Raw genomic sequence first — 13641 nt, 5'->3', positions numbered from 1 at the left:
CGCTGCTGGGAATCCATCATTCCCTGAGCTCACTCAGGGCCCCGCATGGCATTGAGGCAGTCGAGGACTCTATGTCATTCCTGGGCTGGGGGGCTCAGTGAGCCAAAGGCAAGTTTGAACCTTCCCAGGGCCCCAGATAATGGGACTGACGGCATGTCTTGCCCTCTTTTTTTCTCCCAGTCTGGTACATCCATCTCCAGCCTCTGCCGAGGTTCCCTCTCACCCAGCTCTGTGGTAATGGAGCTCAGAGGAGCTCCAGACTCGGTCTGTATTTTGATCCAGGTCTTCTGTGACTCCTGCTATCTGCATGGAACTGTTACCCCCTCCCAAAGATAAGAGGGGCTGCACCAGGCCTGATCTTTCACCCCCTCCCCTCGTCACACCTGCTGGGGCTCTTGCTATGCAGCCTGGCCCAGTTGGGGGGACTGTAAAGTTGCCCGAAGGGGAAGGAAAAATTCCTGTGCCCCCCACGTCTATCTCCCACTCCCCCAAACACAGAAAGGCAGGGAGATCCAACCAGCTCTTTGCTTTCTCCTCCTCCAGCAGTGAAATGTAAGACCGGCCCCCTGGACATTGTGTTCGTGATCGACAGCTCGCGCAGCGTGCGCCCCTTCGAGTTCGAGACCATGCGGCGGTTCCTGATCGACATCATCCAGAACCTGGAGGTGGGGCCCAACGCCACACGGGTGGGAGTAATCCAGTACTCCAGCCAGGTGCAGAACATCTTCTCCCTCAAGACCTTCTTCAAGCGGGCTGACATGGAGAAGGCCATCAACAGCATTGTGCCACTGGCCCAGGGCACCATGACGGGGCTAGCCATCCAGTATGCCATGAACCTGGCCTTCACCGTCCAGGAGGGAGCACGCCCGCTGCACAAGAAGATCCCTCGTGTGGCCGTCATCGTGACAGACGGGCGGCCCCAGGACCGTGTGACGGAGGTGGCGGCACAGGCACGGGGTGCTGGCATTGAGATCTATGCCGTGGGCGTCCAGCGGGCAGACATGAACTCCTTGCGGGCCATGGCCTCCCACCCTCTGGAGGAGCACGTCTTCCTGGTGGAGTCTTTTGATCTCATCCAGCAGTTCGGCAAACAGTTCCAGGACAAGCTGTGTGGTGAGTGAAGGGGACAGAACCCTAGCCACAGCCTGCTGTGGGACCAGACCACCCAGATGTGGAGGGTCAGAATGAAACATGAGCTGGGCGGTGGTTGGGAGTGGCAGCTGCTCCTGCCTTTCGCCTCTGGAGCCTTGCTGAGATCATGGGTGCAGTGAGCCTGGGGTGTCTCCCCCACCTCACAAAACCCCGGCGCAATTCAGAGCAGCTGTTATTCTGTGCTCAGGAGAAATCCACTTCTGGAGAAGCAGAGAGAACTCTAAAGGTGGGGTTAAAGAACTGAGTGTTGGTGCCTAGGACTGGGATAGCTGGAGGCGCTGCAGTGTCAGGACTAAGGTGCATTGCCCATGCAGTTGAGGGGAACAGGACAGGAAGAGCAGGCACTGATGCAGGGTCAGGACTGAGGTGCATTGGCTGATCTGTGCGCAGGAAGCTCACAGTGCATCTGTCTGCACGATACCTGTTCATAAAAAGGCTTGAGTGAAGACCTGTGTCTTTCAGGTGTGCACAGAGCTGGACCCTGGCTGCTAGCACACCTGTGTCAGCATCCCGGGCTCCTTCTGTTGACTTCAGTGGCCTTCAAACCATGCCCTAAGAGATCAAAACCAGCCCATTGCTAAGTCAGCTTCTACTGTATAAGAACTGAGCTGTCGGGGAGCAACATTTGCCAAGGGTAGTGCAGAAGGGGAAATGTTGTGATGCTGACGCTCCTGAGAAGCTGCTACAGACAATGAGGAGATAACACTCATGCCAGACTCCTTGACAGTGACTCTTTAAGGGGAGTCTCCCTTTTTCTCGCCCTTTCCCTTAATTGTTTCCAAACAGTTCATAAGCCAGCACACTTGCTTACCTAGATCTGCCCTATGTAGTATGTCTGAGCTGCATTTGCTGAGGCTGGGGGGAAGCGGCACAAGTGACAGTATGGACGTGAGATCACAGAAACATAGAGCTGGCTTCCCCCAAATTGAAGGGATGGGCGGGGTCATAGAGCTGAGAAATGTGAGAGGCCTTTGGCAAGGTTTGGAATCTTGCTTGCCTCATGTTGTTCTGGATGGGCAGATTTCCTGTCCAGCTACCCGGTGGACTACACGCGCAGTGCAGTAACTCTGAGCAGTTGCCATATGCCACTGTCTGTGCATCTGTATTTAATAAAGCCTGGCCTGGTATCACTTCTTTGCAATCACCTTGTTGGCCTTGGCCTGAAGAGGGGAGGCCTGTTTCCACCGCAAGCTGCTTTGCACTGCATCAGCTCAGTAATTGTAAAGGCTGGTGCCTGGTTGCCCCTCCTGTGCCGACAGACAATACTGAGCCTTGGGGTCTTTGCCCAGGAGTTTGTGTTGCAGCCAGTTGCTGTGACCTTGGTTGCAACTTCTAAGGTGACTGTTCAGTGAAAGGACAAAAGGACACAGTCAGCTTTTCTTTGTGGGAAACTTGAAGCCTCTGTGAACTAGTGTCTGGCCCCCACAGCTTGCTGTCCCATCCGTGGCCAAATCTGAAGCCTTGTCTATGCACAACCATGCACTGGTTAAGTTAAACCGGGGGAAATGCTCATGTCAACACTTATTTTGAATGAAGAGTGGCATATTGCAGTTAGCTGAAGCCGTTATCTACTCAGCTTAAACCGCTACTGCTAATAATACCCAGCTCTTACACATCCCTACCAGCAGCACATCTCAAAGCACTTGACAAAGAAGGTGACTTGCCCATGGTCATCTAGCAGGCCAGTGGCAGAGTCAGGAATAGAAGCCAGTCTTCTGAGTCACTGGTGCTTTATCTGCTAGGCCACACTGCCTCCCTAAACCAAAGTAAGCCTGGTTTAAGGAAGTACTTCTTCACACATGGCACAGTCAACCTGTGGAACTCATTGCCAGGGGATGTTGTGAAGGCCAAAACTATTATTGGATTCAAAAAAGAATTAGATATGTTCATGGCGGATAGGTCCATTGATGACTACTAGCCAAGATGGTCAGGGATGCAACCTCAGCTCTGGGTGTCCCCAGGCCTCTGATTGCCAGATGCTGCCATTGACAGGATGACAGGGGATGGATCACTTGATGATTGCCCTGTTTTGTTCATTCCCTTTGAAGCATCTGGCATTGGCTATTGTTGGAAGACAAGATACTGGGTTAGATGGACCATTGGTCTGACCCAGTATGGCTGTTCTTATGTTCTTAAACCGAAATTAAGGCATTCACCCAGACTTTTGCACTGGTTTAACTATATCAGTGTAAAGTCACACTGTTAGTTAAGCTGGGGTAAATCTCCATGTAGACAAGCCCTGAATCTTATTAGGTCTGTGGGTTTTCCCAGCTCTGGGATGTGAGCTGAGATTTGAACATTTCTTAGATCCTTTGTCGCAAGTTCCAGAGACCCAAGACTGTGTTTAGCTGAAGAAATCCTAAACAACTAGCACTGTGCAGCATCAGTAACGTGGAGAACTCTGGCAAGAAATAATCACTAACTTGTGGGGCTGTTAAGGACCCAGAGGAGTTTCAGCAGTGTGCTGGTAGCAGCTGTCATGTTGCCCCTGTGGTGGGCGAGTGGTCTCTATGTGTACATAGGCTGGAAGTCAATCTGAGATGCTTTGGGGGATGAAAACCTTGGAGAATGTAAGTTATAACAACCGATAGCAGTGACCTGAACACCATCAGCAGACACTGCAGTGATGGAGGCAATATAAGAACTTAGATCACCTGACACATGCTCTGAGTCAATGAATCCCCAACATAGCCAACTGTGTCTTTCAGGTGTGGATATGTGCACAGAGATGGACCATGGCTGCCAGCACACCTGTGTCAGTGTCCCAGGCTCCTTCTATTGTGAATGTAACCCTGGATACAAGCTCAACACAGATGGAAAGACATGTTCCCGTAAGAGCATATTTTATTTGATCTACGTTTATATCTTAGATCTCAAAGCGCTTTACAAAGGAGACTAGTATCATTATCCTTGCTTTACAAATGGGGAATCTGAGACACGGGGTTAGAGAGACTTGCCTAAGGTCACCATGCAGACCAGGAGCAGAGCAGGGAATAGAATCCAGGTCTCATGAGTCCCAGTCTAATGTTCTCCCCACGAGGCCACATTGCCTCCCATTTTGACTAACTTGATGGTGTTGTGCTGGACGTAGGTACTAGTGCTAATTAGTTATTAGTACTTTTAGACCATAGGCCTAGGTCTGCGTTAAGAACCCTTGCAGAGAGCAATAGGAACGGCCGGCAGACTGGATTTCGTTCTATTGCGAAGTGATAATTGTGTTGCTGAGATGGGAATGACTCATCTGCAACATAACCACCCACAGCTGCAGCATCTTTTCATTTGGGGTCCATGCAGAGCAAGAGTAAATGGGGACACAGACCCTTGTCAGACATACCCTTGAACTCTGTACGTGGTTCCTGCACAGTGTCACCAGACCGAGTGCTGGCAAGGGGGAATGTGCCTTCAAATGAGCAAAAGACAAAATACCTAGGCTCTGTGCTTTGGAAATGGGCTGTAATTGCATGAGCCCACAATGGCCATCAGGTCCCCTCTTTCTGCCCCTATGTCAGTGTGTTTGTGCGACACGCTTCCCCACCCTCATTTCAGACATGTCTTGTCTGTGCTGCGTCTTCTTTCTGAGGCCAGGAGGGCAGAGGTGAGGGTGGCCCCCCTCTGGGGGCACCGAGGAGTGAGGTGGTGAAGGAATGGGTAAGAAGGTGGTTCCTTTTTCTCTGTAGCCATTGATGCCTGCGCTGATGGGAAGCATGGCTGTGAGCACCAGTGTGTCAGCTCTCGTGGGTCCTACACCTGCCACTGCCGGACGGGTTACAATCTCAACCAGGACAAAAAGACCTGTACCAGTATGTGACTGTCTCCTCTATGCCTCCTCCTCTTGTTTCTCATTCTCTGTCCTTTGCCCCTCACCACCCCAGACATTCCCCTCCTTCTCACCATGCCTTCTGTCTATGTCCCCCTGCCCTCAGCCCTTGTGGAGGGCCCAGCCATCGCTCTCTCCAGCATCTCTTACTTCTCCCAGACCCACGGGACTCTGCTCCCTTAGGCTCCTTCATGACAGGAGATGGGCAGGAGAGTCTGGAACCTGGAACAGGCCTCTAGTCTCAACATTGCCCACCCGCTCCTAGCAGCCACCGTCCACGAGGAGAGATTTAACTCAGAGTGGTGGCCCACATATGCTTTATCCAGATTGAAAGGCCAGCAGATGCCCCATTAGTGATGAGCAGGGAGCTCCATGGCCCCTGTGTGCTATCAATAGACCCCTGTCCTGTCCCAACTGTGCTCTGAGCTAGTTCACCATCCTGAGGCAGGGCCTTGGCATCGAGCCATGTGTGGGAGCCCTGTATTTCCAGAGCCTTGTAGGGCCTGAGGACAAGTGGCAGCAAAGAGCTGATAAAAGACCAGTGCAGTCCACCTCGGGAACAGGCCCAGCTGGTCAATTACCCTCGAGCTCTTGGCAAGGGTCATGGGTGAGCTGTGAATGGCTGATGTCCCTCATGCCTGTGTGTCTCCTTCTCTTTCCAGTGATTAATTACTGCAACTTTGGAAACCACAGCTGCCAGCACAAGTGCATGAGCATCCCGAACGGATACTATTGCCGCTGTAACGACGGCTTCACTTTGCAGGCCGACGGCAAGGCGTGCCAGGGTGAGTGCTGCGTCAGCCTCTCTGCTGCAGAGGGCGCCATCACTCCAGAGAGCACAGGCAGGCCACCGTGTTTGGCTGCTAGCCTTAGAATCCAAGCAAGTCTCACCATAATGATGTCCTTTTGGTTGATGTGCTCATTTGCATGTCAGGACCCAGAATGCCCTTCCAGCACATTAGAGAGCGCACAGGGAAAATTGGAGAGAGTTTACCAGGGTGTGCCCTGAGGTCATACCAGGAGGTATAGACGTGTTGCTGGTGGCACTTCTGATTCCTTTACAGCCCTAAGAGGAATTAATTCCTGCAAACTTGGGTCCCACTTCAGAACACCCCAAGGTGTGGGGTGCACGAACCCGAGTTCCACTGGGCTGAACGAGTGCTGTCAGTGCAGACCATTCACCTGAACAGCCCAGGATCTGCAGAGGGACAGACCTCACGGCAAGTTAGCGATTGCTCGTGCATCTCCCATTGGCGCATGTGGGTGTATCAGCCTCATCTCTACAGTTCCTATCTGAGAAAGAGATGTTCTGTGCATGGCACTTCCTTGGTAATCACAAAGGAAATGACATGTCCTGTAACATGGTGTGTTTGTCCCTTTGGTTTGTGTTTTAGCCAGTGACATTTGCAATGGGATAGATCACGGCTGTGAGTTTAAATGTGTCAGCACCCCTGGCTCTTACCACTGCGTTTGCCCAGAGGGACAGCAGCTCCATGCTGATGGAAAGACATGCAATAGTGAGTATCTGGGACACAGCCTGCGGGCAGTGTCCTTAATGTCTGGCCTTCGGTCTGTAGCAACTGGCACCTAGATTCAAGGTGCTCCCAGTGAGAGCTGGGCAGCTTGAGATGTGAAATTGAATCTGGATCTAGGTGGGAATTGCAAACCACCCTAAGGTTCAGGAGTGTTTGATCTTGGGATTTTGCTCCAGACCCATCTTGGCTACTGACACATCCAAAACCCAAACAGAGACAGGAATTCCAGGGGGTTCTCTGGTTAGAAAATACAGTAAGAGGCTCACCACTAAGTAAACTGCTGTGTAACAATACAGCCCTGTGGCTGGCAGGATTGGTCATGGACCAGGAGGGGACTGGGGGATGTGAGGCACAAGGGGGTGAATGTGCTGGGGAAGCTGACACGGACCCCTGGAAGGAGAGAAGGCAGTCCTGCTGCACTCGGTAGGGTGGCCTCTGGCTGATTAAGGAGAGGTGATGACCAGCTCTGAATGGAAGTGTTAAGGTACCATTTGGTCCTCCTTGGCCAGAGGGACGGAAGCAACAGTTCAAGGTGTGTGTGTGAGACTGGCAAGGGAAGCACAGGGCCCTCAGAGGGAGTTCTTGGGGGAGTGGGAATTTGGAGGGCTTTGAGAAGGGTGCCCAAGAATCTCTGGGGTCAGAGCGGAGGGTCGAAGTGGAATTCTCAGGGCTGTGTGCAGTGTTGTAGCTGTCGCAGGATATTAGAGAGACAGGGGGGGCGAGGCGATATCTTTTACTGGGCCAACTTTCTGTTGGTTAGAGAGTCAAACTTTCCAACTTACACAGACCTGAAGAGAGCTCTCTCTAAGCTCGGAAGATTGTCTCTCTCTCCAACAGAAGTGGTCCAATAAAAGATATCACCTCACCCACCTGGTTTCTCAGGGCTGTGACATTGTAGCCACATTTTTTTCCAGTTGTACTGTGTCCTGTTTTCCTGCATCAGCTACAGCCAGCACATATAGCTCAGCAGTGAATCCAGGGGGAAGAATCCCTATTGAGTCCCAGAGCCCATTGGCTCTGCTCCCCCTGCCCCTGGTATCTGCTCGCTCTAAGCTCTCCCTTTGTGCCCTCGGGAGCAGGGCCGGCTCCAGCTTTTTTGCCGCCCCAAGCGGCGAAGCGAAAAAAACCCAAAAAAGATAAAGCCAATTGGCGGCACTTCAGCGGCAGCTCAATTGCGCCGCGACTGAGGGACCCGCCGCCAAATTGCCGCCGAAGACCCAGATGTGCCACCCCTTTCCATTGGCCGCCCCAAGCACCTGCTTCCTTCACTGGTGCCTGGAGCCGGCTCTGCTCGGGAGGCAGGGCTGGTGCCATCTAACCTTTCACCTCTTCCTTTGGTGCAGAGTGCAAGAGCAGCCATGTCGACCTGGTGCTGGTGATTGACGGCTCCAAGAGTGTCCGGCCTCAGAACTTTGAGGTGGTGAAGCAGTTTGTGAACCAGATTGTGGATTTCCTGGATGTGTCGGCCCACGGCACGCGGGTGGGGCTGGTCCAGTACTCCAGTCGTGTGCGCACCGAGTTCCCACTCAACCAGTATAAGACGGCAGAAGACATCAAGAAGGCAGTGTTGAAGGTGGAGTATATGGAGAAGGGCACCATGACCGGCCTGGCCCTCAAGCACATGCTAGAGCACAGCTTCTCAGAGGCCGAAGGTGCCAGGCCCCTCTCCCAGAACATTCCCAGAATTGGGCTGGTCTTCACCGATGGGCGCTCCCAGGACGATATCGCTGAATGGGCCAGGAAAGCAAAGGAATCAGGTGAGGGGAAATGGGAAAAGGGTGACGAACCCCAGCGGCTTCACAGCTCATTGGGCTCTGAGTGGGTGGGACTCAGGGCATGCTCTTCATGCACCCAGCATTCCAGGCAAATTTTCCACTTGCCCCTCGCTGCACACAGCTGGTGGTCCCTGGATGCCTGCAGCATGGAGAAGCTCATGGCCTCTCGGTGTCTGGCACACTGACCCTCCCAGTCCCTGGTACGTGTAGCCTGCTGACTCTCAACAGGATAATACACATATTAGCTTATAACTGAGGCAGAGAAAATGAGGGGCTGGCCATCCTGACCAAGCCCTTGCATTTAGCCCCAGCTACCTGGCCTATCCATGTGGCTGCCACATTCAAAGGATGCTCCCAGAAGCACCCAGGGCACTACGGTCACTAGCATTGTGGCAGCATTGGCCAGCTGATGTCATTCTAGGAGGGCATGTTCTGGGGCGATGGAGTCCAGGATGCCCATCGAGCATGTTCAGCTTGTACAGAACCACCCTTCGCTCCCTTGTGCAGGGATCACCATGTTTGCGGTTGGGGTTGGAAAAGCTGTTGAAGAGGAGCTGAGAGAAATTGCCTCTGAGCCGGTGGAACAGCATTTCTCGTACTCTGCGGATTTTAGCACCATGACTCATATAGTCGACAACCTCAAAGTTAACATCTGCCCAGGTAGGTGCTGGCAGGGCCTGTGTGGTGGCTTCACCCAGGCTGGGCCTAGAGTTGCCACCTTTCTAATGGCTGGTAATGGGAACCCTGAGGCCCCGCCCCTTCTCCACTTCTTCCCTTGAGACCCAGCCCCTTCTTTGCCTCTTCCCCCAAGGTCCCGCCCCTGTTCTCCCTCTTTGCCCCCAGATCAAAAAAACTGGACATCAGGACTTGTCAAATGGCACCTGGACGCACAAGCTGAAACCCGGATTGTCTGGGTGAAAACCAGACAGGTGGCAACTCTAGCTGGGCCAGGCCCTTCAGCCTTGATTTCCTGTGTGATCTTGATTATTACTTAATATTTATATTGCAGAAGAGCTTAGACACTCCTCCTCTGCCACGTCTAGTTTGGATAAAGAGAAACAACTCAGTTTATTCTGTACAGACCTTTCTGTAACCAAGCAACAAAATATGCGGATGATTGAGTTAGGGAGGCTGCATGAAAGTGCCTGTAGCATACGGTGCCTATAGCATACGGTGTCTCTCCTTATTGCAAAGCACTTGCAGGAGGAATTCAGAGGCAGAACGGTGGCGTCTGTGACATTCAGGATCCAAGCCTTCCCTAGTTAGCAACAGAGCAATGTGTCCTGGCCGGTGCGTTTTTATGTTAATCTGCTGCGGATGCTCTGCCCGGAAGCTTGCTTGGCAAATATGGGGAATCTGAAAATAGGAGTGTGTTGTACAGAACTGTTTGACGTTACGTGTTTCCTATGATAAGCATGTCGGGTTTTTATTAGATAAGCAGAGATACAGTGTTAGGAGAATAATCTGGGACTCAGAAATGCCTGGCTCGAGAGCTTACTGAAGAGAGTGACCTGATAAAGTCACAGGGCAGAAGGGCAGTGAGGGGCTCTGCTGGTCATTTTAAAAGAAGAGTGAACTGTGATGTCAAAACCAAAGGGATCTATTCCTTCATCACCGCACATGTGTAGCCCTTGTTAACATGCCCTGTTCCCTTCCCTGAGCCAGCGCAGCCCCCATCAATGTGCATGGGAGGTGTACGTGGGGATCAGCGAGAATAACACCCCCACAGGGGTTGGTGTTTTCTCCCGATATGGAATATTCCATCCAAACTGATTGGTCTGAGGAAAGCGGAAGGATGGCTTAGTGGGTAAAGCATAGGGCTGAGAGTCAGGACTCCTGGGTTCTGCTACATTTTCTCTCCTATTCCTGGCCCTGTTGCTGAGCGCCTGCATATCTTTGGGCAAGTCACTTCCAAACTCTCCCATCTATAACACGGGGAGAGTAGCTGCCTACCTCCCGGAAGAGCTGGGGTAATGCTCATCAAGGACTTTCAGAAGGTCCCATAGAAGGACAGAGGGTTCCTGATATTGTTTAAACTCTTGTTTTTCAGAGGAGGGCAAAGGGGAGATTGAGATCCGGAGCCCGTGTGAGTGTGAGGCCCTTGTGCAGTTCCAGTCAAACACCGTGGCCATCCTGGAAAACCTGACAGAGAAACATATCCTTTTGGGTCACCAGCAAGGGCCTGATTGAGCAACAGTCGGTGCAGGATCCAAATGGAGCTGGGTTTGTTCCAGCTCCTCTAAGGACGGCGTCTGCCTTGATTTTTCCTCTGCGTAATTCAGCCAGTGGGGTTTCGTGGGCTGCACTGCCTGCCATGGAAGAGTTGGCCCATGGCGTTTAAGATGTTGACCAGGCAGTGACGGCTGGCAGAGCTGAGTTCCAGTTCACTTGTGTTCCCTGGTACCCTTTTGGAAGAGCAAGGGGCTCCCAAGTGCCTTAGCAATTGAATAGTAATGAGTGTGAAATGCTTGCCCTAAATGGCAGTTGTGTTTGTGTCAATGGGATTACCAGAGCTGTATCCAGCTTTCTCCTGCTGGAGAGACAGGTTACTGCAACACGGGGTGAGCGGAAGAGTAAAGGGGATCTTTGGGTCTGTTTGGTGCCTACAGGAAGGGGGAAAGAGTGCAAAGTGGGGGCAGGCTCATGTTCGTGGATGTCCAAAAGCTGTTCTGGGGAAGACTATCACAGCTCTCTGTGTCAGGGTGCAGGCCTCCCAGGAAAGCGGTGTCTCCAGCAGACACAAAGGGGACTCTCTTCATTTAGTGTGGGTGAAATGTTCGCGCAATTAGTTTATTAGCCGTATGTTGTTGAGCTGACACCCTCTTAACCTGATGTTAAGCCCCCCCAGCCCTCTTCTCACCAGCAGGCCACGTTGTCTCGTTTCTGCGTCAGCTTCCTTAACACGACCACTCGCTCAGATGACGGCCCGACTCGAAGACTTGGAAAACCAGATCGCCAACAAGAAATGATCCCTGCAGATGGCCAGGTGGCACTTGGACTCGGGGGGCGGAAACGTACCATAGCTACACGTCATTGTTATTCCTAGAGTATTGTAAAGGGTCGTTGTTTGTTCTTATATTGCAAAATCCTGAGGGTAAAAAAACCCTGTTCCGAAAATGAGTGGATTCAGCCTTTGAGGCTGTTCCATTCCTCTGGACTAACGGGGTCGGGCTGAGGTGTGACGAATGGGGTCAGTTTGGACCTTAAGAAAGGAGATGGGCATTGGGACAATCAGCATCTTCTAACCCACCTGCCATTAATCGACAGTAGCTGGCCGCCGGTTTCTCCAGTGAAGCCCAAGTGCACAGCCGAGAGCTTCCATCAGGCAGCAAGATGCTTTGCAAAGCAGGTGATTCCATCCTGAATGCTTCAAGTAGCTCAGCTCTTGCTCAGCTGTAACTAGACTCTGTGTAGGTGGGGGAAGGAACGATGGCAACTTCCAATATACTTTCTACCCTGTACCCCATGTGAGAAACTCCCTCGGCTGCCCTGCTAATCCTGACTGTGAAATGAGAGCACCTGCAGCAACCTCTTTGTCTCTGAAGTTTTTTGCTTTAATTGCACAGGAATTTAAATGTAATATTTGATTTCAGTTAGAGGGGGAGGGGAAAAAAGGCCAGAATAAATCATCAGACAGAAAAGAGGATCGAACCTAACTGGGATATTCCTCATCAAATCCCCTTTCACCCTGATTTTGGCAGAACTGTTGCAGAATTTGTCATTATCCTTTTTTTATCAAATAGCAAAAAAAATCTATAAATATATGTGTATATATCTTTAATTCTGAAAGCAGGATAGTACTATTTTTAAACACCTTTATACATATATATATATATCCTGATAATAAACACGCTGAAGATTTTTATGACATTTCTCTCTCCACTTCACTGGGAACCTTGGAAAATAAAGTCTGCATCAAGTCACATTCAATTCATGTGACTCCAGCTTTCACAAAGCCAGGACAACCTGCTCCTAGCTAACCAGTCATTGGGCCATTATTACTCCTCTCCCAGGAGAAAGAACTGGCCGGTGTAAAATCTCTGCTTTAAAGGTTACACGTGATGTGTTGCAGAAAGTGCCTCAAGTGATGGCAGCTCCATTTGATGGGAAATCACTATGGGATTGTGACAGTGCCATTATCCCCGACTCCTTTCTTTTTGATGCCAGTCCCCTCCTTGAAATGGACTCCTCCGTCCGTTAATATTGCATAATGGATCCAGGCCCTCAAGGACAGCTCATCACCCATGTTATATGTCACCAGAGTCAGCTGGTATAAATCAGCGAAGTCAATGGAGCTATGCCAGTTGACCCCCAGCTGAAACCTGGTCCATGGGCTCTTAACTCTGGGCCCAGTGAATAATAATTGGGGTGCAGCCTTGCAAGCTGACCCAGTGGAAAAGTTGTGCTACGAAGTGTGTGCAGGAATGCGCCACAGATGTAACAGCATTAAAGATTCTTCCTTATTAGACTGTCCTGTAGTAGCTCCTTGCGATGAGATGGGTGATCTAATAGGTCTTTTCCATTTCCAACTGCTGTGACAGCCAGGGATTGTTGTGCTTGAAGTGTGTTATAATGAAGGCTGCATTTTACATGGGGGTCAGAGAGGAAAATCTGCCCCTCATTAGTCCCTATCCATTGTGATGCAATGAAAGCCACATTTATGTGTGACAAGGGGTGTGACCCTGATCTCCCAAACCCTAGCCCCATCACACACTTTCAGCACAGCAGCACTGCTGGGGGGGGGGGTGTCTCCCTATAATGTGGGGAGTGTGCGCTGTCAGTCGAACAGTGGGGTGTTGTCAGTGGAGGGCCGTGCATGAAAATGGGCCTGAGCCCTCCCATTCCCGATTGAGCCTTTTTTAAATGACCGCCACATACCAAGGCACTCATGCTCCCAGAGCGCCTGTGCTGTCATCTGTTCCGTAGAGTGAGTGCAAAGCTGTGCATCAAAGCCTCCTCTTCCTCGGGGGAGCTGAATCTGTTATGGAGGCTACTGTTACCTGGCACTGATTCCCATCAATAAAGAGACATTTTCCAGACACCATCTGGCTTTGAATGTTGTCTTAGTCTCATGATCGTTTTATTACAAGTGTCGGCCCCATGACCTGACACTAAATGCACAGGTGGAGCAACACAGGGTGCAAATCCCAGCACAAAGCACGACGCCAACCTTCAGCCGCTTTCTTCCCAGATGTCAGACTTTGTCCTGATGTGTATGCAGCTCCAGACACGGTGCGTGTGAGAGAGGGTTCTGCTGTGCTGTCAGCATCCCTCGGTGCTGCTGACTCACAAGGGCTTGGGAAGCGGGTGTTCATGATACAGCAGTATATGCACTTCCAGGGGAAGGACTGCGTGGGACTGG

General features: G+C 51.4%; 1 protein-coding gene across 3 annotated transcripts in view; it reads left to right on the top strand.

Annotated features, from left to right (window-relative positions):
• Positions 1-13323, top strand: part of MATN4 (matrilin 4) — a 32174-nt gene extending 18851 nt beyond the window's left edge. For all 3 annotated transcript variants that reach the window (XM_026656822.1, XM_026656821.2, XM_024201995.3), the window contains exons 3-11: positions 544-1113; positions 3861-3983; positions 4830-4952; positions 5632-5754; positions 6364-6486; positions 7848-8261; positions 8787-8939; positions 10330-10434; positions 11190-13323. In XM_026656822.1, the coding sequence (XP_026512607.1) occupies positions 544-1113; positions 3861-3983; positions 4830-4952; positions 5632-5754; positions 6364-6486; positions 7848-8261; positions 8787-8939; positions 10330-10434; positions 11190-11248 (1793 nt within the window). In that variant the 3' untranslated portion in view covers positions 11249-13323. The remainder of the gene's footprint in view (positions 1-543; positions 1114-3860; positions 3984-4829; positions 4953-5631; positions 5755-6363; positions 6487-7847; positions 8262-8786; positions 8940-10329; positions 10435-11189) is intronic.
• The last annotated feature ends 318 nt before the right edge of the window (positions 13324-13641 follow it).

This window comes from Terrapene carolina, unplaced genomic scaffold, assembly GCF_002925995.2.
Source record: "Terrapene carolina triunguis isolate 2854851 unplaced genomic scaffold, T_m_triunguis-2.0 Scaffold233, whole genome shotgun sequence".
NCBI classification, from domain to species: Eukaryota; Metazoa; Chordata; order Testudines; family Emydidae; genus Terrapene; species Terrapene triunguis.
The sequence above is the reverse complement of the archived record's forward strand: the minus strand, read 5'-3'. Positions and strand labels throughout refer to the sequence as shown.